This window comes from Phalacrocorax aristotelis, chromosome 13, assembly GCF_949628215.1.
Source record: "Phalacrocorax aristotelis chromosome 13, bGulAri2.1, whole genome shotgun sequence".
Taxonomy (NCBI): Eukaryota; Metazoa; Chordata; class Aves; order Suliformes; family Phalacrocoracidae; genus Phalacrocorax; species Phalacrocorax aristotelis.
Window position 1 is genome coordinate 11,576,873 of NC_134288.1, and position 22,953 is coordinate 11,599,825.

At 39.8% G+C, this 22,953-nt stretch overlaps 1 protein-coding gene and 1 long non-coding RNA gene across 3 annotated transcripts; both read left to right on the top strand.

Moving 5' to 3' along the window:
- The first annotated feature begins 143 nt into the window (after nt 1–143).
- Nucleotides 144–16,062, top strand: YTHDF1 (YTH N6-methyladenosine RNA binding protein F1). Of its 2 annotated transcripts, XM_075108339.1 has the most exons (5): nt 144–339; nt 762–786; nt 2,299–2,378; nt 6,849–8,375; nt 14,573–16,062. In XM_075108339.1, exons 1-5 carry the CDS (start codon nt 313–315, stop codon nt 14,597–14,599), a joined length of 1,686 nt encoding a protein of 561 aa, XP_074964440.1. In that variant the 5' UTR covers nt 144–312; the 3' UTR covers nt 14,600–16,062. The 2 variants fall into 2 exon arrangements, with proteins under 2 accessions (XP_074964440.1, XP_074964439.1); XM_075108338.1 differs by lacking the exon at nt 14,573–16,062 and having other exon boundaries at nt 177–339; nt 6,849–8,533.
- A 4,568-nt stretch (nt 16,063–20,630) lies between these two features.
- LOC142063925 (uncharacterized) lies at nt 20,631–21,153 on the top strand. Its single transcript, XR_012662929.1, has 2 exons — nt 20,631–20,709; nt 20,821–21,153. It is a non-coding gene; the product is annotated as an uncharacterized LOC142063925 (long non-coding RNA).
- Nucleotides 21,154–22,953: the final 1,800 nt, after the last annotated feature.

A 22,953-nucleotide genomic window follows, 5' to 3' on the forward strand; every position in this document is an offset into this window, starting at 1 on the left:
GACGGCGGCGGGCAGGCCCGGGCGGCGCGGCGCGGCACGGCCCGGGGCATGTGAGCGGGCGGGGACCGCAGGGTGAGCCGAGGCGCGGGACCGGCGCCGGCCGACCGTCCCCGGGGCGCCCTGAGGAGACGCCGAACGGCGGCGAGCGCGCCAGCGGCGCCTTTCCCTCCCCCTCGGCCCCGGCCCCTTCCCCGCCCGGCCGCCGCCTGAGGGGAGAGGCCGCGCCGCCCCCCGCCAGGCCCCGCCGCGCCGAGCGGCCCTGCCTGCTCCCCCGGCCTCTTTGCTGAACCACGGCGGCCCGGTACATGAATTATGTCTGCCACAAGCGTTGACCCTCAGGTAAGCGGCGGAGCAAGGCGCGGGGCCTGCCTGTTCCCCCGGAGGCGGGGGGTTTCCCTCGCGGGGTGGTGCCTGCGCCTGGCCCGGGAGAGGCTTTTCTTCTCCCTCCCGGCTTATTCGGAGCTTAATCTTTCTCGTTAACTCCCCCCGTGGGCACGGCGCGCTCCCGCTGCGTGTCGAGAGCCGTGGCCATTTCTGAGGAAGGCTAGTGCTGAATGATACATGAAGCTACTCCTCAGCCCCGGTCTAAACGAGCCCTGATAAGTCTTTAGCCGCTTTTAGGAGCCTCTTAACCGTCTTGAAAAGCTGTGTGTTTTGCAGTGACCATATAAACGTTTTTCTAAAATTAACTTTTTTATTTCCCCTGTCTTTTTGGTTTGTTTTTCTTTTCCTTTACCCCATCGTGTGCCGTGGCTTCCCAGAGACCGAAAGGACAGGATAATAAAGGTGAGGATCGTGCTGAGATCTGGTTGTTTAAATTGTTACTGTAAGGGATGAATTATGCAGGTACCTGTAGGTGAGCAGAAAGGTGTTGCTCTGAGGTCCCTACGGATAACATGTGGAACAAAGGAAGTTGTGCTTTGTTTCAGAAATAACAAGAACTGTTATTTGTACAAGCTTGCTGGCACCCCACTTAATGCTGCTGAGTTTATGGTGGGTAGGACTATCTGTTAGTACTAAACATGATAATGCTCTTAATTTCCTTAAAATAAGGCAGGTTTCTACATAAAGTCACAATGATATGCCTATTCAATATATATTTTACATACTTTTGCATAGTCTCTTCCTGCTGTATGAATACGGTTGTGTTACTGGCTTGCTGTTGACTGATATATGTTCAGGCTGTCATATATAAGCCTACAAATCTTTTTAAGTAATTTTAAATAAAAAATAGTTAACTTCTGATGAGATAATAGCTTTTTATAACTCCCATACATCATTTGAAATTAAATTTAATAACAAGTAATCTAAGAAAATACCTTGATTATTACTGTGATTGCTAATAAGTGTGTCCTTGTTTAGGCATAGAAACTAACAATATTCAGCTTATAAGTGCTTTTTAATATAACTTAAGCAGCCTTATAAATCCAGCTACTTCTAGTTACAGAAGGTTTGACATTATTTCCTATTTTGTAAATACTCCTTTACCTCTACTCTCCCTGAGAAACTTTGCAGAAATATGCTGGTAAATTCCCACACTTGTTTGCTAAACATCCTGTTTGGTGTAGTGTTACTTTTAGTTTAGTTCAGCTGTTCTGTGAAATGGGTAAACAAAGCAGCTATCACATCACATGTTTGACTTTGTTTTCTTAAATTTAAGGCAAACAAGTGAAATTATTGGAAGTGACCAAATAATAGTTTTGGTTTTGTATATTGTTCGCTCATGGGTTTTGAATGCTTTTCACACATTAATTTATGCTTCGTAGGCCTTTGATTATGGCAGATCTCTGTCTTGCACATGAGAAAGTTGAGGCTTAAATCTTTTTGAAAATGTCAGGACATCAAGGCACTTTAGCAGTCATAATTTCATAACTAAATGTAACCTCACCTCATCTTATTTTATCTCAATTTAAGCAAGCAGTGAATAACACATGCTGTGAGAACTGTGAATTAGTTTATGAGAGTTCTAATTATGGACCAGAACAATAGATGTTATTTCCCAATATTTTTCACAAAACTCATGTCAATAATTATTTTTTATTCAGAGGTTATTCACAAGTTGCCTATTCCCTTTTGACTGTGGGATTTTAAAAAAATCTTTTAAATTTACTGAAATTTAGTTTTATAAGCAATAATATAAAGAGAAACCATTTTGGGGAAAAATGTCATCCCTCAGTCTTTTTATCAGTCTTCATGCTGTGTAGAAGAAATACAGCTTTTCATGAAATAACATAGGGTGGAACTCTGCTGAAATGCTGCTAAGCGGTATTATAATACGTTGTAACCTTTTTTTTCTAGTACAAAATGGTTCGTTACATCAGAAGGATACAGTTCATGACAACGATTTTGAACCTTACCTTTCTGGGCAGTCAAATCAGGTTAGTGTATTTTTAACTTAGTTTTTTTTCTTAGGCATACTGTTGGTATTCAATTCATAGGATTGTGTTGAGGAAGCAAATTCCTTAAATAGAAATGGAAAAAGAAATGACTAGCATATTGTGTTACTTGGTAATACTACTAGCACTTGTGCTCGCAAAGCTAATATTACGCTGCACATCCAGATGGCCACAAGTGAAAATGAAGTTAATGCTGGAACTAGTGTCTGCTGATTGCTCCTCAAATTGCAGGTCATTGGTACAGTTGGACTGTGACAGACTATTTGATCTTACAGTTCTTTGATAGATGACTTGCATGTGGGAGTCTGAAGGTTCTGCTTTTGGGCTCTCCTGATTTGTATAATTTGTATAGTCCTAGAAATTAGCATAGTTGAAATTTGGTTTTGATGCTTTCTAGATAGCTTGTAGACTGTCCCACTTTTACACTTCAGCAAATACTGTTGTCTTTTCATGTCCTCTGAAACGTCTTAAGAATTAAATACGTGTTTTTTTAAGAGTAAGGCACTGTAATGTAAACTCAGTATAATCCAGTTTGTTATGATGTATGTTAAATCAACATCCATGACTTAAAAGATATTTTCAATTATAATGGTATTTAATGGAAGTAATTTTTGAGTTCACATTCAAATTTTTAAAGTGAACAAAGTGTACAGACACTGGAGGTGCAAAAAGTTTTCTTTCACAAATGTAAAATACCATTTCAGAGAGAGACCTACCGAGGTACATTATCATTTCTGGGCAGAAAGGCTAAGTGTTATGTTTTAAAAGGGAAATTTATAATTCAGCCTGAAACTGATAGATGCCACTGTTGGTGTTGGTGACATCACTGAACTTGCTTGTGAAAGAAAATTATTCTACACCCTGAAAAAAAGCATATAATGTGCTGTTCAGTTTCATTTGTGGAAACAGCGACCTAGTCTTGAACAGTAGAGCAAACAGTATCACTTCTTGTACTGTGCACTGGTTATCTTCAAGGTGTATTAAACATTTTTGTTAGGGTAGTCACAGAGGTGGAGCTGTGTGAGTTTGATTTGGATCATAGCAGCTTTTGGGAAGGGTGCAAGCTTTAGCACAGTATAGAAGTGCTTGAGCTCGTTTCCATCCTGGAAGCAATCGAGACATACCACTGTGGAAGTCAGGACTAGTGTATGCATCACAGCATGAACTGTCTTCTGAGCTCAGCACTGTGTAGGTTCTGGCTCCCAAGCTAAGCTTCATAGTCTTCTGCAGCTTAGACAGGTTCTCCAGCCTTATACAAAGTTAAAATGATCTAATTGGAAGCATTCCCTCTTCTCTGGAATTAATGTACTGTAGCGGGGATAAAAGCAGGAAATTTGTGCAAAAAAAAAAAAAAGTAATATTTTGTTAATGCAAAATTAGTTTTGAAAGAAATTGAGCTTTTCACCTTTCTCTAATTTCTTAAATTCTGCTTCATCAGATCTGTATGTAATTTTTATTACTTAAAACCAAGATAGGTTTTCCTAATGTGAAATGTACTGAACATGAGGCTTCATATAGAAAAAATGTAGAACTGGTTATTATAGTTTAATTCTAGGAAATTTGTCTTAGCTGTCAACAAGCTCAATTATTAGGTTTAAATGGAAAAATTGCTATGACTATTAGAATTTCCATAGTAAAGTTTTCTTACTTGAAAGTATAGCTCCATTGACCGATTTATTTATGCTGCATTAAGAAATTGGTGTGCTGCAAGAAACAACTGTGTAGGTCGTCTTACAATTTTAAGTGAAAAGTGACAGTAGCATTAATTAGGACTGTGAGATTTTGTACTGAAGATAACCGTGTTTTTGAACAAAGCCTTACTAGTTATTCAGTCAGATTTATTCAGTGCTTTAAAATTACTGTAAAATATAAGTGACTTACAAAAAGGGATTTGAAACCAACTGGATATTTTAAAATGCTTTAAGAAATTAAAACCCCAGCAGATACAATAATATAATTGACATCAAAGATGAAATGATTGTGTTTGGGTGTGTGGGTTTTTTTAATTAAAAAAATACAGAAGGGTACAGAAAGGTCAAAGATAAGTTTGATGAAATAAATGTAGTGCTGTTGCAGTAAAGGACTTCTGTCAGGGTTTCTTTTACACACTCTGGCATAAAGCCAGTCAAAACAGATTGAATGTTTTGTAAGGATGTCTGCTGAAACTTTCCTTTAATCTTGTTAGAATCCTTGTGGAAACTTTACAGGCTGTGTGACAGGAGGTGACAGTCTCAGGAATTGTCTAGAATCCTTTAGCAGAAATATTTTGGGACAAACACCTGCTTTGTCTAGCCTTATTCTTTTTGGTCTTAATAAATTCTAAATCTGTAGAATATACGAACATAAGTGCCTCTGAAGAGCTATTTATGCCTCCTGTCTTTCATCTGCATTTGTTCTTACGTTTTTCTTAATGCTAACACTTTCAGATATAACATAGCAATCTCAAAGCAAAGTCTTTCAGAAAAATGTTTTCATGTGCTGAATATTGATTATTTTAGCTTGGGCGTCTCAGAAAATTTTAATGCATTTTAGAGGATCTTCTAGGAAGGTGGATTGTGTACCTCTTGTTAATGACAGCATTTGCATGTAAATAAAGGCAGCATGAAAAGTTGCAGAGATTATTTCTTTTGAATCAATATCACTGGATTTAGGCTATTTAAATCTCGGAAGTGATTGCAGTAGTGTATGTAAATCTTGAAGGCACTTTATAGTATCAGTCTGGCTATGGAAAGTAAGGATATTGAGTTACTCTGGCTTTGGGGTGTCATGGAAGGGAGTAATTGAAAAATGGGCAATAGAAATGACTCTATGTATCAGTTGGGGTTATGCGTATCTTCAGCAAGGAGGTTTTTTACTTCATTGTTTGAATGAGCTGAGAAATAATCTGATTTTTGGAAAAATGACTGAAGTTCCAGTGCAGTTTTGTAGATTTTACAGCTACTTTTTTTTTCCCAAGTTTGAAATCTTGCCGTTTGAAAGAAATATTAGTTCCTCTTCTTAAAATAATCTTTCCCCACAAGTCAGGAAAGGCTAGCTAGTTTGACTCATTAACAGGAGATGTTGACCTTCCCTCCCCCTCACTGGTAATTACAGTTAGAGTGTCGGTTTGGAAGGTCTCCAGTATATATGCTTCAACTTTATTTAAAGAGGAATAAAACCTATTTTAGTATATTTTGTATTTGTTCTTTTGCATTATTAAATATGAGAAACACATGGAATGCTTCAAAATCAGGTGTCAGCAGAAGATTCAGAGTGGAAGGAAAGGCTTCTCAGCTTGGTCTAAGAAGCAGTTGAGAAAAAGCTAGAATATCAAAGGGGGTCTGCTGGTTTATAACTGGTCAGTCTGTTATCTCGTAGAGTGGAAAAGCTGGCCCATTTGAAAGGATGGTCAGAAAGTCTTGCACATTTGTAACTTTACCACTGAGGAAGAGGAAGAGACTTTTGCAAAAAGTTGGATAGGGTCTTTCTGAAACAGGTTGAATGGCAAATATATGCCATGTTTGCATATATTTCTAGTATACCAGTGTTGTGATTTAGCCCCAGCCAGCAACCAAGCATCATGCAGCTGCTCGCGCACGCCCCCCGTGGTGGGACGGGGGAGAGAATCAGAAGAGTAAAAGTGAGGCAACTCATGAGTTGAGGTAAAGCAAAAGCTGTGTGAGGAAGCAAAGCAAAACAAGGAATTCATTCACTACTTCCTGTGGGCAGGGGGGTGTTCAGCCAGCTCCAGGAAAGCAGGGCTCCATCACGCGTAACAGTTACTTGGGAAGACAAAAGCCATCACTCCAAATGTCCCCCCCTTCCTCTTTCTTCCTCCAGCTTTAATTTCAGTTTGTGGTTGTTAGGTCTGCTTGCAGCAAACTTAGCATGCATCTTAGTGTGTGATCTCACTGTGGTCCTGTCTATGTCAGAAGTAGCCTGTGTATGTTTTACCACTTCAGGTACATTTTGATTGTCAGGGACTGTTGGCCCCTCAAAACAATTCTATAATGAGGACTGTAATAATATATTCCTGTTCTATGTGCTGTCATATTAAAGTAATTTCACCTAAAACTTCTCCCATGCATAGATCCAGAAATATTAAATATCCTTAGCTCTGTGAGGCACAAAATATATTGTTATGTAAGTGCCTTGAAATATTTTGGGGTATTGGTAGATTGGTAGATTAAATAATTCTAGAAGAAGCCAGAAAATACCCTTAGTAATGTAAATAAGCTTACATGGTTTCAAAGTCTCAAGTACTAATCTTGTTGTCCTGAGGTGTATTATAAATACTCAGATACTGCATTTTAGCCCTGAATCTTTCTCAGAGTTTGAAGATCTGTAATTAGAAATTAAATTACCTCGTCTCTATTGCTATTTTCTATTTGGTGATGAACAGTGTTGTGGCTATTTATAAATGAAAGGGGCTTTTATATCTGAAGTTACCTTTTTTTTTTCCCTCTCTAACAGAACAATAGTTATCCATCAATGACTGATCCTTATCTGTCCAGTTATTATCCACCATCTATTGGGTTCCCCTATTCTCTCAGTGAAGCACCATGGTCTACAGGAGGAGATCCTCCTATCCCGTATCTCACCACCTATGGACAGCTCAGTAATGGAGATCATCATTTTATGCATGATGCTGTTTTTGGACAGCCTGGGGGTCTGGGAAATAACATCTATCAACACCGGTTTAACTTTTTCCCTGAAAATCCTGCCTTCTCAGCTTGGGGAACAAGTGGATCCCAAGGACAGCAGACTCAAAGTTCAGCATATGGGAGCAGTTACAGCTACCCGCCTAGTTCGCTGGGCGGTACCATTGTGGATGGACAAACAGGATTTCATAATGATACGTTAAATAAAGCTCCCGGAATGAACAGTATTGAACAGGGAATGGTTGGACTTAAGATTGGCGGAGATGTTACGACTTCTGCAGTGAAAACAGTAGGTTCTGTCGTCAACAGTGCCGGGATGACTGGTGCCCTCTCTGGTAATGGTGGATCGAATGTAAACTTGCCAGTATCTAAACCAACTTCTTGGGCTGCTATAGCTAGCAAGCCTGCAAAACCACAGCCTAAAATGAAAACAAAAACTGGACCTGTAATTGGAGGAGCATTGCCTCCTCCACCTATAAAGCATAATATGGACATAGGTACTTGGGACAATAAGGGTCCTGTGGCAAAAGTTCCTGCCCCCCAACAGATACCTTCTCCTCAGTCTGTCCCACAGCCACAGCAACAAATTGTTCAGCCTGTTCCAACTCAACCTCCTCCATTGACTCAGCCGCAGTATCAGACCCCTCAGCAGCCGCCCCAAAATCGCTGGGTAGCTCCTCGCAACAGAAATGCAGCTTTTGGCCAAAGTGGAGGAACTGGTAACGACAGCAGCTCAGCTGGCAGCACCCAGCCTAACCCTGTTCCAAGTGGTGAGTCCCATCCTGTTCTTGAAAAACTGAAAGCTGCTCACAGCTATAACCCTAAAGATTTTGAGTGGAACCTTAAAAATGGACGTGTGTTCATAATAAAGAGCTATTCTGAGGATGATATTCATCGTTCCATTAAGTATTCTATTTGGTGTAGTACAGAACATGGCAACAAACGCCTGGACAGTGCTTTTCGGTCCATGAATAGCAAGGGTCCAGTCTACTTGCTGTTCAGTGTCAATGGCAGTGGACACTTCTGTGGAGTAGCAGAGATGAAATCGCCTGTGGACTATGGCACCAGTGCAGGTGTCTGGTCTCAGGACAAATGGAAGGGGAAATTTGATGTCAAGTGGATCTTTGTGAAGGATGTGCCCAACAACCAGCTCCGACACATCAGGCTGGAAAACAATGACAACAAACCTGTTACAAACTCCCGTGATACACAGGAGGTGCCCTTAGAAAAAGCAAAACAAGTGCTTAAAATTATTGCTACTTACAAGCACACGACCTCCATCTTTGATGACTTTTCTCATTATGAAAAGCGCCAAGAAGAGGAGGAGGTGGTGCGGAAGGTAAACTTATTAAAAAATTTATTTTATACACAGATATGGGGAAAATGAAATGTGAAGGCTGCTATGGTGGAAAAAATGTAAGTAGGAAATCAAAATGTCTTTAATATATCTCAACTCGATGGTTTTATGTGTTTGGCAACAAAAAAAAAGGAACTGATGCTCATTTGTCTTTGGCAATTTCATAGCTAAGATGTTTCAAAGCAGAACACTAAGCAATACTGCAGGTAAAGGACGTTATGTCCAGCTTTTTGGAATTTGACTTTTTATCTTAAAATCATTAATGAACTAGAAAATAGTTTCTGTTTCAGAATTGGATTCTGCCAATGATTGCCACTTAAGTTTTTTGCCTTAAAAATATGAGGTCTTTAACACTGATTGACTGGAACTGGGCTATGAAGAGAGATACCCATGTTGGCATCTGGAATTTGTACATCACCTTTAAGAGCAAGAAGCCTGATCTTGTTTGTTCAGTTGCTCTCTGGAAAGGAGAGAGTTTCATAAAATTCCTGGAATAGTGCTAGAAAGATTGCGTTTCTGCTGCTGAAGTCACCTGTATTATTTGGGTAAATAAAGATTTTTCAATTCCCAGGTCTAACCTGTCTACTACTTCTTGAAGTTTTGAGTGAGGATGTAGTAACAGAAATTTGGGCAGTAACTGGGAAAGTGTATTAAAAACTTACATATGCTTTCATGGCTCTAAGTCTGCCGCAAGGGGCATCTGACCCTGTCCATCCCAGGACCTCAGTTTCAAGAATGCCTTTTTCTAATTAGGCAGTCTAGAAGTAATGGACTGACAAAATAATAAGCATTGGGACGTGTAGTTACGACCTAAGTAACACTTCAAGTTGCTTGATACCGATAGTGGTTCATAGACTTTTTTTGTATAGCATCTCAAATAAAGCATTTATTTGACAGGCTAGTTTAGTGCAGCTCACGCTTGCTTCAAAATGTTTTTTGAAGCAAAGACTTAATGCATGTCCCTGGAGCTAAAATTGAAAGGCTGCCATTTTAAAAGTTCCATTGCCATTTAAAAGTGTTCATAAAATTGCTTTAAATTGTCTTCATAGAATGTGCCCTTAAATTACGAGAGAAAAGGAGGTCAGTGTCCTAAGGAATCTTTAGTTCAACTTTCCCTAGCCATCGGATATGATGTGCATAGCATGGCTCAATGCAGCGGGGAAGGAGAGATGAAGGTTTGAAGTTTTTCTTGTGTACTCCCTGTGGCGTTCCACAAACTAAAACCTAAAAGCCTTTACTTCAACACTTCATTTCTTCAGCAGACAATTAGCAATTCGATATTTAATGCAACCTGTATCTTGGAGAGGTGTTCCCTTGTCTGGAGAGAATCTTTAATAAGTCAAAAAGCCTGGGTTCCTTTATCCAGCATTTACAGTGTATGGTGGGGGGTGGGTGATTGTTTTGTTTTTTTTTTTTAATGCTGAGTCTCCCTGTGATTTGCTGCCAAGTCAGGAGGGGAGAATAATGTGTGTGTTTGAGGAGCGAGTGGATAGGAGAGCTTGTCTTGATCAGTGGAACTTACTGGCCTGAGGGAGATGCAGATGGCTGCGTACTGCACACTGAACTTCCTTTGCTTTGTAGTAGCTCAGGGGGCTGTTGGGCTGATCCCACTTTGGGTTGTTTTAATACACACAACTGTTTCCCACTTTCAGTTCAAGTGCTGATTATAATGTTCTTGCTAAGATTGCTGATTTATAATGGGATCAGTTTATCAAAATAACGCGTTTTTTCTGCCTCATTTAAAACTGAGGCTCTAGCTTGTATGAAGCATTCAGAAAACAAACACTAAAGTCTAATTTAACATTTCTTAGGTTCCTCTGAATAGCTTAGAAAATAGGACAATATGAAGACAATTGAAGTACACTGAGGAAGATAATAGTGCTAGGGAGGTAAAGCAGATCAACAGCGAGGGAATGAAAAATAAGATACTGCTTGTCAGGTTGCATTCTATAAAACTATTGCCTGGAAAGTTAGTATTTTCCAACTCATTGACTAAATGAAATTTAGAGTCCAGCAGATTACTAGAAGAGTTTCTTTGCAAGATACGCACACACATTTTTTATTATTTAGAAGTTTGTGGTATTGAAGTTGAAGCCTTCCTGTTATGCAAAGTTAACCTTCCTATGATGATAATTTTTGAAGAATTTTATTGCCAGTTAAGGTATCTTATGACCTAATTGACATCTTCAGATGGTTGTTTGTATACGTGCCATCTTAACTGGTTTTCAACTTGCTGTGTTTTTCCTTCATTATACACTGTTTAACAGTAAAATTACTTGTTGAAGTTTTGTGCTTCCATGTCACCACTGTTGTGATTACAAAGGGTCAGAATTCTTACAAAATCGCCCCATGGAGGTCTTGAATGCTTTAATTTCATTTGTACACAAATATGTAGTAGGGAAGAAAAACTTCATGTAATCTGTACAATGGCAAGCCACTAGCATTTCAGTTCTTTTCTTTAGATGGTTACAGTTTGTTGCTAGCCAGTCGTTCCTTGACTGATGTGTGCAGAGGAAGCTCCAGCATGTGCTCTCTGAGTTTAACTGATCTAGGAACCTCTGTGTTAATACCAGGTCAGCAAATGTGGATTAGCCATATATAATGCTGGATGAAAGTCACTAAAGTGAAGAATATTCGTCAGTGTTACCAGCATTGCTCAAGGACTGTATCATCATCTAGAATTGAGGGGGGATTTGGTCATGCTGGGGTGTAAGTCCAGCTTTTGATTTGCTGCAGTAATAAACTATTTAAGCCTGGTCTCGTGACCCAGAACCTGGGAAAGGAATAATAGGAGGATATTGGTGTCTGGAATGAAATAGTGAGAGGGTGGCATGAAACCTCTCCTGATGCTCCTTGCCTTTCTCAGTCAGTTTCCAGGGCCACTACAGAGTCCACAAAGATAGCGACTTCTGTGAGCAAAGCTCATGCTCTTAAAATGTAAAAAAGTGGCAGTATGTGTGAGAGAACTTCTTCACAAAGAAAATACAGTATAATATAGCATTAATTATTATAATTCCATAGAAATATGCTTGTATAGTCATAACAAAATTGTCTTCCAAAGTTAAAAAGCTTGTAAAGAAAATAAACTTGTTGCAGATTTTGGTATTTTTATTTGCATCTCATGTGGTAGGACAGATGGGTTGATCTACTGTCAGCAGCTTGTCTTCATAGATCTGTATTTAACTCGATGGTCACAGTTACTGTACTGGGCTGCTGTGCTGTCACCTGGGATCTGTGTCAAGGCACTCGACTATTGCAAGGTCTATGCCTTGGTGTTGTGAAAGAGCTGAGTAGTTTCATCTCAGAAAGCTCTTGAGTCACTAAGCTTACAATTTCTCCTTTTGGGTGATTAAGTATTGCAAAGTGTTAGCTAGTGCATGTTGGCACTTAGAAATACTCATTTTCTAGCATTGTGTTTCCTTTCGGCATGCTTTCTGTGAACACATTTTTTGATGCAGAACTTTTAAGGATGGTTAAAAACATTTCTATTTTAAGATTAATACTAATTCTGTTTCCTGATATAAAGAAAACATTTATATTTGTGTTAGAAGATGATGCCTTAATCCCGCTGACCTTAACAAGTATAGTTCAGTAGGAAGGTTGACAGCTACTTCAGACTGAGGTGAAGGGAACAGAAGTTTGACAGGGATGTTTGTCTCCAAAATAGAAGCTTCTGCAGGTTTGGGGAAAACCTGTTTTTGCTGTGTCTGAAGACTGTACGTGTTAATGTCATGAAGAAGTATGCAACAGGAGGTCCCCTGTGAGGTATCAGAGAATTCCCCTGGAGAAGAGAAACTATGAAGGCTCCGGATGGATCTTCAGAACCAAAATGAACAGTTGCTTGTTAGTTGCTTATGAAACTGCTTGTTCTTGCTTGCAGTAGTGCTAAATAGCAGTAAGGAAAAGAATTTGAGAGGTAGAGCTTCTAGAAAGCAGCTATGCTCCAGAGCACGAAGAATTGTTGCATCAGTTTCATCCCCATCAGTTTATATGGTTTCAGACACTTTTTAAAAGGAAGACTCAGATTAGCCCCCGAGAGAGAAAGCAAGCAGCAAGGTAGGAGGAACTGCTTAATAACTTGCTCAATAAATAGCACCTTTTACTGAATTATAAAGCCTGAGCTGAGTCTCTGAATGCCATGAGCATACTTTCTGGGTACCAGGTAGAAGTCTCAGGTGCTAGCCTGTCTTCTATTTTTGTGGGACTAGTCCATGAGAATGGAAGGCTTTGACTTTTAAAGAAAGTGGGATTATGAGGGTAGGTGGATGACTACACAGAAAACTAAAAATAAATTATGTAAGGTGGCAGTGGGACAGAATGGGCTGCTGAGGGTGGTAGGGCAGTGAAGCAGAGTAATGGGGATTTGCCACCTTAGGAATGGAAGTAGGATGGAACAATTACTTTTTGGAAGCCTAAAATGGGGTTGATATGATTCAGTTTTAGATTCTTTCTAGCTATGTTTTGTTTGCAGTGTCAGACAGCTGTAAGTTCATTAAGAACTTACAACACCTAAAATGTTCTGATATTCTTCCACTAAGAAATGGCTTTCATTGACAGTTCACCATAAGTCAGCAGTTAAAAGATAGGGGGAATATAGAGGTTTTTTTAAAAAAATCGTACCACTTTATACAGTCTGTTTTGTTGATTTGGTAAAACCATTTTGCTATCTTCTGTCTTAAATCATAGATTAAGAATTTATACTAGACTTTGACTTAATTTTATTATCAAAATGGAAATATTATTCTGCCTGGGGGCAGAAATCGATATATTCCATTTAAAAAAAAAGATTTTATGCTGTGACCAGTCAAAGTAGCAAATAGAGTCTGTTACACTTATAATGCTTGGTATATTTGCAAATAAGCTTTACATTGCAACAGAAACAATTCTGAGATTAATTTTATACAGAATGGCTCCACAAAACAAGTAAAATCTGAAGGCGTTAGTTTAGAAGTTGACTGTTGTTTATGCTTAGGCTATTTCACAATTTTCTTGCTTGAAATAGGATTTGGTGCCCTACTGATGCATTCAGGTACAGTACACAGGGTAGAGTCTTTCCATGCCCATTTGCAGTACACAGGTGGTTTTAAACACCATTAGGATGAAATGGAAAACAGTAAGGTGAACCCTTTCTATTCAGTCTGCATGGTGTCTTAGATGCAAAAATGCACCAGCCTCAAGATACAGCAGCATATTTTATTCAACTTGTCTTGCTGCCTTCTGCACGTTCTGTAGCTTATGGGGCACCTGAAACATTTATTGAAAAAGTCCCCCCTTTTTTGTTATCACGTTGCTCAACTTGCCTGCGTAAGCCCTGTGCAGAGCCTCTGCTCTAAATCGGGGCAGAGGCATGGCTGTTTACTGCCGGGGCAGCGCAGGTTGGTTAGACGAAGACTTGGAGCAATTGAGGGATGCCTGCGGGCATCCCTTAGACTACCTTTATCTGTTTTCAATATTTGTGGTTAGCAGAAACTGTTGAGAGAGACTTCAAAGAGCCTACTGGCTTCTGTACTAGCATGCTTTTAGAAATTCTTGGGTTGTTCAGCCTAGCTGTGCTGGTTTTTATCAGGCCATGCAAAAGCATATAACTTTTCTTCCACCTGATGATGGTTGTTGGCCGGGTTGTTTCCTCCCCTGGCCCTGACTTGTCAGGTATTTCATAGTGCCTCCCAGAATAGCTGAACAGATAGGGAGAATTAGGAACAGAATTTTTGAGAGTTCAAATCTTACTTTTATTGAATGTGACTAACCTCCAAAGTCATTTGAGTGCTTCAAAATTATACCAGTTCTGTGGAGTTCACTGCCTGCTCTCTCCTTTCTCCTCTTGTATCAGTTGTGCTACTACTGCAGTAGCTAAACTAATCCAGAAAGCAGGATATTGCAGGTCCTGTTTCTACTTAGGAATGTTGATATTCCATGTCTTATTATGACCTTCATCTGCTGTCGGTTTGAATAGACTGTGCAGGTATTAATGCAGCTGTTCCTCTTCAAACTGCATTAATATTAAGTTAACAAGTCCTTGGGCTTGTCAGGTATATACAATATATTTCTAAAATGTAGCAGCAATGTTTTAACAAAGTGTATAATTGAGATCACAGTAGTGCTGTTCTGTTACGAAAAACAGTTTGCTTGTTTGTTTGACTAAAATATTTCTTAACTTTTTAACTTTTTTCTCTTTGCAGGAACGTCAGAATCGAAACAAACAATAAGAATAAACATATACAGTTTGATATATATATATACTAGAACTGATACTAAATTCGACTGAGAAATAAAATTTAAGTATACTGGTGCTGTATCCTGGCATCAGGACAAACTAAAGCTTTCAGCTCCGATATATCTTCTCGTGCAGGGGAAATTAAGTTGTCGCATCTTTAAGTACGTTGTAGTTTATTTTTGCCCAAGTGGATCTGCATTAATTTGTATCTTTTTTTTTCTATGTAAAATTCTGTAGAATCATTAATAAAGGCGTGTCTTTTTATTTTTTTAAGTTGGTAAACAGTTATATTAACCTGATGTGGACCTATACGTGAGCATACTAAAGTGTCAATGCTTCCCAAAGACTTCATTTTGGCACAAATTGCGTTCCTAGTCAGATATAGAGATTATGGAGAATACATCACAATTCTTCCTTTATCCTCCTCCCAAACCTTTTTTTTTCTTCATGGCAGAAGTAAGTAACCATGCATTGGTTTTTGTCATTTAAAAAACTTTTTAAGATACTGCACTTCAGAATTCTGAAACGAAAAAACCTAAATTTCTGATTACTTTGTGCAGCTGCTATGCCTCCTTATCTGTACAATTACACTTCTAAAATTGCTAATGCGCCATGTCGGTTTTTCTGTCTAGTAGAAAATCAAATTGTCAGTGAAATTGTTTTTCTGGAAAATATTTCCTTTTCACGTTCTGTTAACCAGTGCTTCAGTGTGCATTTGTTATACCATATCCTGCCGAGAGTGAGCAAGATGCTTTCTCTCAGCCATAATTCTGCTTTACGGTTTTTGTAGCTTAATTAAATAATAATGTGATGCTATCAACATTGCAGGGGTTTTGGACAATGTGTTTAAACCTGTTTCAGCTTTCAGGTGTTATTAGTTAATTGCAGATCATTTTTAATCCTTCCCTTCATTATTCCTTCCCACCCCCCAAATCCTAATGCCATTTAAAGTTTTTTATACCAATAATGCTGAGCTTTAACGTAGGAACTAATAGTACGGATAATATGATGGATTATGCCTCAGATGTTTAAAATTGACAGTGTGTATGTCTAATTTTTTTCTGTTGGATGAGTAAAAAAACCTGTTTTAAGAAACTGAATTTGCTGTCATGTTTTTGTGGAGTGAGGGGACCGTCGGAGAACCTGTCACCAACTGGAGTTCCAATTAAGCATGGAAATGGTGCTCATGTCCGCTGCTCTAGCACACTGAATCTGCACGTGTTTATTGTAGAGGATCTTTTATTATATTAGAAAGCAAGTATCTTCTGAATACTATTTACTCCAAAAGGACCTCCAATTTAAATAAAGTTTAATCTGTATCATTTAGACTTGTATTTAGAACGTATAACTCTTGTCTCTGGACTGTTACTGCCTGTAAGGAGTAATGGACAGCATCAGATTTAACTTTTTCCTCTAGGAGAATACAAGCCTTAATAAACAATACATATTTAGCAAGTTTGATGTCACTTTCTTTTTTTTTTTTGCCTATTCTCAGTTGTCTTCCTATGTTAAATCACCCTTTATGCCAACTCGTGAATTAAGTCTAATTTGAGAAATGTTTTGATTGAATAACTTTGATGTTTGCTATCAGCACACTTGATAATTGCAGAAGGGTTTCGCAGAACTCTGCAGAGGAGATTTGAGCTACTTTGAATGCTACTGTTCCTCAACGAAAATACACGCATGTACCATGGCTGTCACTTGTACTTTCCTTTCTCCTTGTGTGGTAGTGAAGCTGAAGAAAGAGTTGGAAGTTGTCCTGTAGCCCTCAGGACAGCATTGCAGGCATGGGTCACCGGCATGAGAAAAGAACTTTCCAAATAGAAGTAAAGCTCTGAATGGTTTCTTTTACAGCCGTTGGCTGCATTTCCCAACTCTAACTTTAGTAATTTGGCTTGATATCGTGTTTTTAACTGACCTTTTGAAGCAATACCACATTTTATAAACATGTTACTGTCTAATAAAAGCACCTGCTGTTTGATTCAGTTGTTATGTCAGGGCACTTACAACTGGTTATTCCAGAGCCAAAACAAATACAACTCCATCTCGACCCTGAAGAGACAAGTTAGTTGCATGACTTCTCCTTCTTTCTTTAGATCGGGGTGGAGGGAAGTACATTGGCTGTGATTATACCTATAGACCTCACGTAAATACTTTCTTAAAAAAAAAAAGAAAACAAAAAACTCAAACAACCCAACCTAAAACCAACAAAAATCCCTGACAAATTGAGAGCCTTCAGCTGAAACCGGTTTGGCTGTATAGTTTAGAAAAGTTATAATGTGTCTCAACCTGCTGTCTGGCTTTGTGGGTAGCAGAAAAGATTCGTAACAGCTTCAGCATGCAGAGATTTCTTGCAGATACTGCAGCGCTGTGGCTGAGGTGTACAGGGTTGTCTGAGTTGAAGTGGGGAGAAAATTTAACAGTGGGTAAAATAATCACTTTCATTATGACCAAGTTCAGTGTTAACTGAAATGCAGACTGCCGGTAGTTCTGATTTTCAACCAACTGTCATTTCAATGTAAAGAGACTTCTCACTTTTTTGTTTCACAGTGTTCAAACTACACTCTGTGTGTGTGGGAAGTATTCTGCCAGTGTCTGTTGTATAACAACTTCATGTCGTAGGCCTTACTCTTTATTTGATCCAAGTAACAGTCCTAAAAGAACTTGCTTGTGTGCTTTTGGAATTTGTGCTTAAATTCACTCCTTAAATGAGTTGCTTTTGACTGACGTTTTTAGAATTTGTGTGTGTATTTGGCAGTATCCCTGCTGCCTTCCACTTCTAAGCCCAATGTAGCTGGTAGCACCAAATCCTGCTTACAGAGTTAAGTGAAGTTATTGCTCTGGTCTGGTTGCCGGTCGGTGACGGCGGCACGTTGTACTGCGCTGAAGCTGTGGACGTTATGATATTGGAGGGAAAAAAAGTATTCATTTGCAGGTAGTCACACCAAAAGTAGCACAGAATACTTCATCTTTATGGAGATCATATTTGTTGCTGTGAAGGATGGTTTTAAGTGACTTGAGCTTGTAGAGGAAGTGATCAAATTAAATTATGCTGAGATGCAAGGACAGAAACAGGCAGACAAAAATACGTTCTCATTCAAGATTACTGCTCTGCCAAAACAGCATGCTCGTAAATTAAGGTCAGACTTTGGTTTTTACCTTACTCTTTCTTGGGAGATGGAAAGAGGGGATGTAAAACTTAAAATCCTGGGTTTTTTTCTTCCACCCTTTAAAGGACTGTTGATATTAAAAGATGTGTTTCTTCACAAAATACTTGATTTTTGTTTGGAGAATGTACTCGGTGAGATCTCAGTGGGAAAAAGAGTAGTATGTATTTTTTAGCATTGGACTGACCACAATGCACTAGAGAGCATGGACAAATTGTGACAGAACATCTTTGCTTTTCCTCTTTAATAATGAGTGATTTTATTTGGGCAGGGAAGGCGGAAATTCCACCTAATACCCACCTAAATGTGGGTATTAATGAACTCACAGGCAAAGATACCACAGAACTATCAAAAGCAAAGTAGCTGTTGTAATGTTGCTGCCCTTTTCTTGTGCACCTGTTGAGAAAAGTAGTTCAGGGGAACAAAGGAAGCTTAAAGTAGCAGATAAATTCAAAAATGAAGCACAAATAATATCTAAGTGGGGGGGAAGTGTGTTTTGATCTAATGCTTTTCCTGGTCTCTTGGTTACTTTGAATTCTTTATGTTGAACAATCTGTTTCACTTGGAAAAAGCTCTGGCTTTTTCTGACAACAGTGCGTAGCATCTGCTCATTTTAGGAGAAAGCTGTTCGCTATTTGGGGGAAAGTGCGGGTTTTTAATTGGAATTTGTGATACTGCCCAATAGTGTGAGTGTAGCTGTGGCTTTTTCTGCGATAACCACCTCAGCCATAGCCTGCCTTGCCCACAATTCCTTTGAGAAAGGACAGCTCTGGTTCAGCCTATTTTTAGAAATAAGGGAGTTGAGTCAGTGTTGAAATGACTTAGCTGGGGTGTGACTTGGCAGAGGGAGGTTCTGGATTTCACGAGAAATGTGGCTCCGTCCGATGGACTGTTTCACAGCTGACATTGTTCTCACAGTACTACTCCCAGTTCACATGTATCGGCACTTTGGCCTAATGTTAGGGTGGGATTGTCTTGTGTATGAATGGTACTGATTTCACAGCTTTCCTGTCTTCAGAAAATATCTGTACGAAAAAATCCATTAGAATTGACTTGCATATTGCATACGCAGTGATGCATTGCATATGCAATGTGATGACAGTCTAATATTTTTCATTTCCTAGGAAGAGTATAAGCAGGGCAGGGCTTTAGGAATTACGAGGGCAGCTTTTGTTCCCTAGTATGATGCTGGATTAATTTCCTTATTTTATGTAGGATCATAATTTCAGGGCACCTTTGTAATCCCTTGGGAAATCCTACATAAAAAGAGTGCTGAGTTGACTTCTGTACCATCTTTCTGCTTCCTGTAATGTCCCCGATCTCCCTTTTGTTCCCGTTCCCGAGGCGAGTTACTGACAGCACAAGGGAGACCTTGGAGATGTGCTTTCTTCAACATGCAGGACTTCATAGAACTGGCATCTACACTGTCTTTTACTGAATCTCCTTTAATTTGGAGGGCGTAGGAGGTTTTATGCCATCTGTCTGTTTATAAGTTATTCAAGAAATTATTTTTACCTGGGATGTTACCACGACAACAGACAGTTGGTAAAGTCTTCACCAAATGCATTTCTAATGTTGTCCAACTGCTGCTAAATCAGTAGGATCTGGTGTTTTGCTGTGGTTTCAATAATGAAGACAGTGTGAAAGAGGTGTAAATGCTTGTTTTGCCAAATCGGTGTTCTCCAGGTATTTTTAGATTATTAATGCAGCGCACTGGGCAGCCATACATATCGCAGGCAACCTTCTTGATTTCCCACCACCACTCCATGGGGTGAGAATAGGAAGAAAATAAATGTTATCAGTAAATGGTACATCAATCTATATATTATTAGGGAGCTTTTTCACCATTTGTGTCTTCTGTGTAGTCCCTCCACTAAAGCATTGCTACACTGCTATGTTCCCATTTACAGCATTATTGTAAACTGCCGCACAGTTTTGATTTCTTGCTCTGCTCTTGTGGATCTACAGATTGTAACTTCAGCAAGTCGATTATCAATAACATCTGGCTCTCTAAGAGCGCTCTGCATCTCCCTGAAAGTTAGCGGTCTGTAAACCCTCTTCAGAAGTTAGAAACCGCTTACGTAGGAAGTGCTCTTGCTGCTGTTGGCTCTCCTATAGCAGCGCATTTTGGTTAGCCAAAAACACTCATGGCAGAGAAACTGAATGTACTGAGACAGTATTTAGCCTGCTTCTGATGAAACAGTGCGGGGAGTGGGTGCCATTAGGCTAACAAAGAAGCAAAGCAGATCAATGTCTGCACGTGGCTAGAGATTCACTTCCTAATTAAAGATTGTGCATGTGCTGTGTAGTGGGCCCACATCTGAAGTTAGGCTTGCTGGCAGAGCGGCTTCCTTTTCACCCTCTTTGGGGTGAAACTTCTGGATAATCAGCACATTCAGGAAAAAGTGTGAATTTTGGAAGGTGTGGGGATTTATGGAGACTATTTGGTTTTCTTACCCCATTGGTGTGTATGGAAAAACTTTGCTAATATAAATCTGTTTCATATAAATCTGTAAAATATTGCTAGTACAATTATGTGAGTGCAGATAGTCTGATTTTCAGGGGAAAGAGCTCATTGGAGGTCTGTAACAAACCGGTGCTTTTGTAACCTCAGAAACTGTCAGAAGAAGTTTTTGGCCACTTTTAAAAAAGCTGATTGTCAGGAGCCCTCAGAAACAGTTCCGTGGAAAGGCATAGTATTTTGATGTTTTGGCATGTAATAACCTTCTTTCATAAATGCGTCAGCAGCATTTATTACTGTCTGGAATGAAAAATTAGAAATGCATTAAATGCAACTATCTGGTAAACTTTCTAGACCTCTGTTCTGATGTTTTTACTCATGCAAATCCTTTCTAGTGCTCTGGAATACACGAAAGCTGTGATCCTTCCCGTTTCTGCTGCTCCACTTTGAGATACGACAAAGCCTGGAAGGCAGGTGCGGGTTAGGGCAGGTAACAAAACCGTGCCATTGCACAGATCTTTTGAACTGTTCTGCTTTAAGATTGCATGATTTAGTCCATAACGGAAATATTTTGTACTTTCCCAGGGTGCTCCAAGATAGAGCAGTGACTAGGGGCAACAGCCTGAAGAGGCAGTCGGCGGTGGCTGAGGATGGAGGCCGCTTGCTGTCGGGGGGATGTTACAAAGGAAGCAGTTACCAGTAAGGACTCCCTTTCTGGGACAGTATTAGATTCTGAGCCACCAAAGCAGGTTTTCTGGTTTAAGCCACTGGCAAGTTGTGGGGATGTTTTTTTCGTATTTTGCCCTTTTCAGTCCCAATGCAAGTGGCTGCATAACTTTGTTGAGATCTCCCTTTAAATCAAAATGCTAAATTGTAGTAGTCCATTAAACTGAACTGTGTGCAGCAGCTGGACAGTCACATGCTTGATCACACCAAATTCAGTGCTTTTTCGTTACACCTTGTTTTATAAGTAGTGCCTGCTTAACTAAGCTAGCTTGTTTCAAAATGTTAAGTCTTTGGAGCCAGGGTGTTGTAGTGATTTATGCTTTTTTCATTAATACTAGATCAGCCAATAGAAATTTGGAACAAAAGAAACCATTAAGGAGGTGTATCAGCATGTTGCATCACCCCAGTAGGTGTGCAGCATTTTAAAAGTGAAGGCAAGGGAGACTGCTTTGTGTCCTCTAGTTTTACATATTTCACCTCTGTAAAATGGAAATTAAACATGAAAACTGTAATAATTCCTTGTTTGCTCTGACAAGGAACAAGAGTTCCTAGTTTTAACCTGTTAGTCTGGTAAGGGTATCTTTCATTGTCCCTTGGCTGTACACTTGGTTCACCTGACTTGACAGTTCATTCGTGACCGTTGCGTTAGAAGCATGGTGGGTGTTTTTTGTCCAAAAACTCTGTCTTTCTAAAAATGCCGTTTCAGAACTGGGGGCTGGTGGGCAGTAAGTCAGGAGAAGAAACAAAAAGCAATTTTTACCAGCTGGGAGTAAAGACAGCTCCAAAAGATTTCCTGATGCTGAGCAAAGAGCAGCACTAACGAGCTCCTATGGGAAATGTAATTTGCCGACAGTGAGTAAAATACTAGATGGGGAAGAAGAGTGATTTTATGAGGCAGGTATCATCTCAGCTTTTTCCTTAACTTAGTGACCTTGCTGAGGATGGGAAAACACTGCATGTTGCTAATTCAGTCATTTCAAAGCATGTGATAGTGGAAGATAAATCCTAGAAGGAAAGTATTCATAGAAGACTGGCAGAGAGGGTGATCTTTAGACAGATTTTTGAAATTATTATTATTAATCTGTTAGGGTAATAATAATAAATACAACCAAGGACGTGAGCCTGCAGATCACAAATTGCACAGAGGTTCCTCCTGTTAAATTTCAAAAGCCTCCTGGTGAAATGAGCATGGGTTGTGAGGCTTAACTATCCTCAGTAACATACACAAAATTATCTTCTGCTCTGGTGAATATGACCTGAGACATCCCGCAGCCCGTTGCCGTCTGAGCACCTCCTCCTGACAGACCGATGCTCAAGAAGGTAAGTGGCCCACAGAGGTAGTGAGGAGGGTAAGTAAACAGATACAAGGCATTTATGAAGCAGTGCTTTTGTGCTTTTCAGTCACTGAACATACGCAGATCTTCCTTCAGAAATACTCTGGGCATTGAGGTCATCAGTAGTCAAAAGCCGGTAGAAAAGCTTGCTCTGCAGGTGGAGCACGAGACCCTCCCCATCAGTTCTGCAGTGTGAACAGCAAGGCACACTGGGGGCCAGGGCAGCGAAACCTGAGCAAAGTGGAGGGAAAGGTGGCAAATGTGAAAGTAATTCCGTGATTTTTGTTCTTGCTGGTTTTTAAAGTGTGAGGATGTGCTTATGTCAGAGGTAAACGGAAAGATAGGAGGAGGCAAGGGAGAATAGGTGATCCACAGTATGTAGGGTCGTCAGCTTCACCAACACACCTGCAGCGAGAGGCCCACATGGGCTTTCCCCGAGAGGCTCATGGCTATTAAAGCATGCCTCAGTTGTTGCTCATATAGCAATAAGGAAGCTGTTTGAATTATTCCCAGGAACCCAGATGTGCCATTAGTCAGCCTAGTAAAGTTTGTCCGGAGGCAGAAAGCATCTCTAGCCTGGTGACTGCAGCAAGTGTTCAGTCCGTTTGAAAGATTAGCTACAAGAGCCATCACATTGCAGAGAAAGGGGGATTTATGG

What these genes read in the sequence shown, in the direction of transcription:
- YTHDF1 (XM_075108338.1), top strand. Translation starts at nt 313, where the DNA reads ATGTCTGCCACAAGCGTTGACCCTCAG. An exon ending in CCACAAGCGTTGACCCTCAG is followed by an intron (nt 340 to 761) that starts GTAAGCGGCGGA and finishes GTGGCTTCCCAG; the next exon opens with AGACCGAAAGGACAGGATAA. An exon ending in TTTCTGGGCAGTCAAATCAG is followed by an intron (nt 2,379 to 6,848) that starts GTTAGTGTATTT and finishes CCTCTCTAACAG; the next exon opens with AACAATAGTTATCCATCAAT.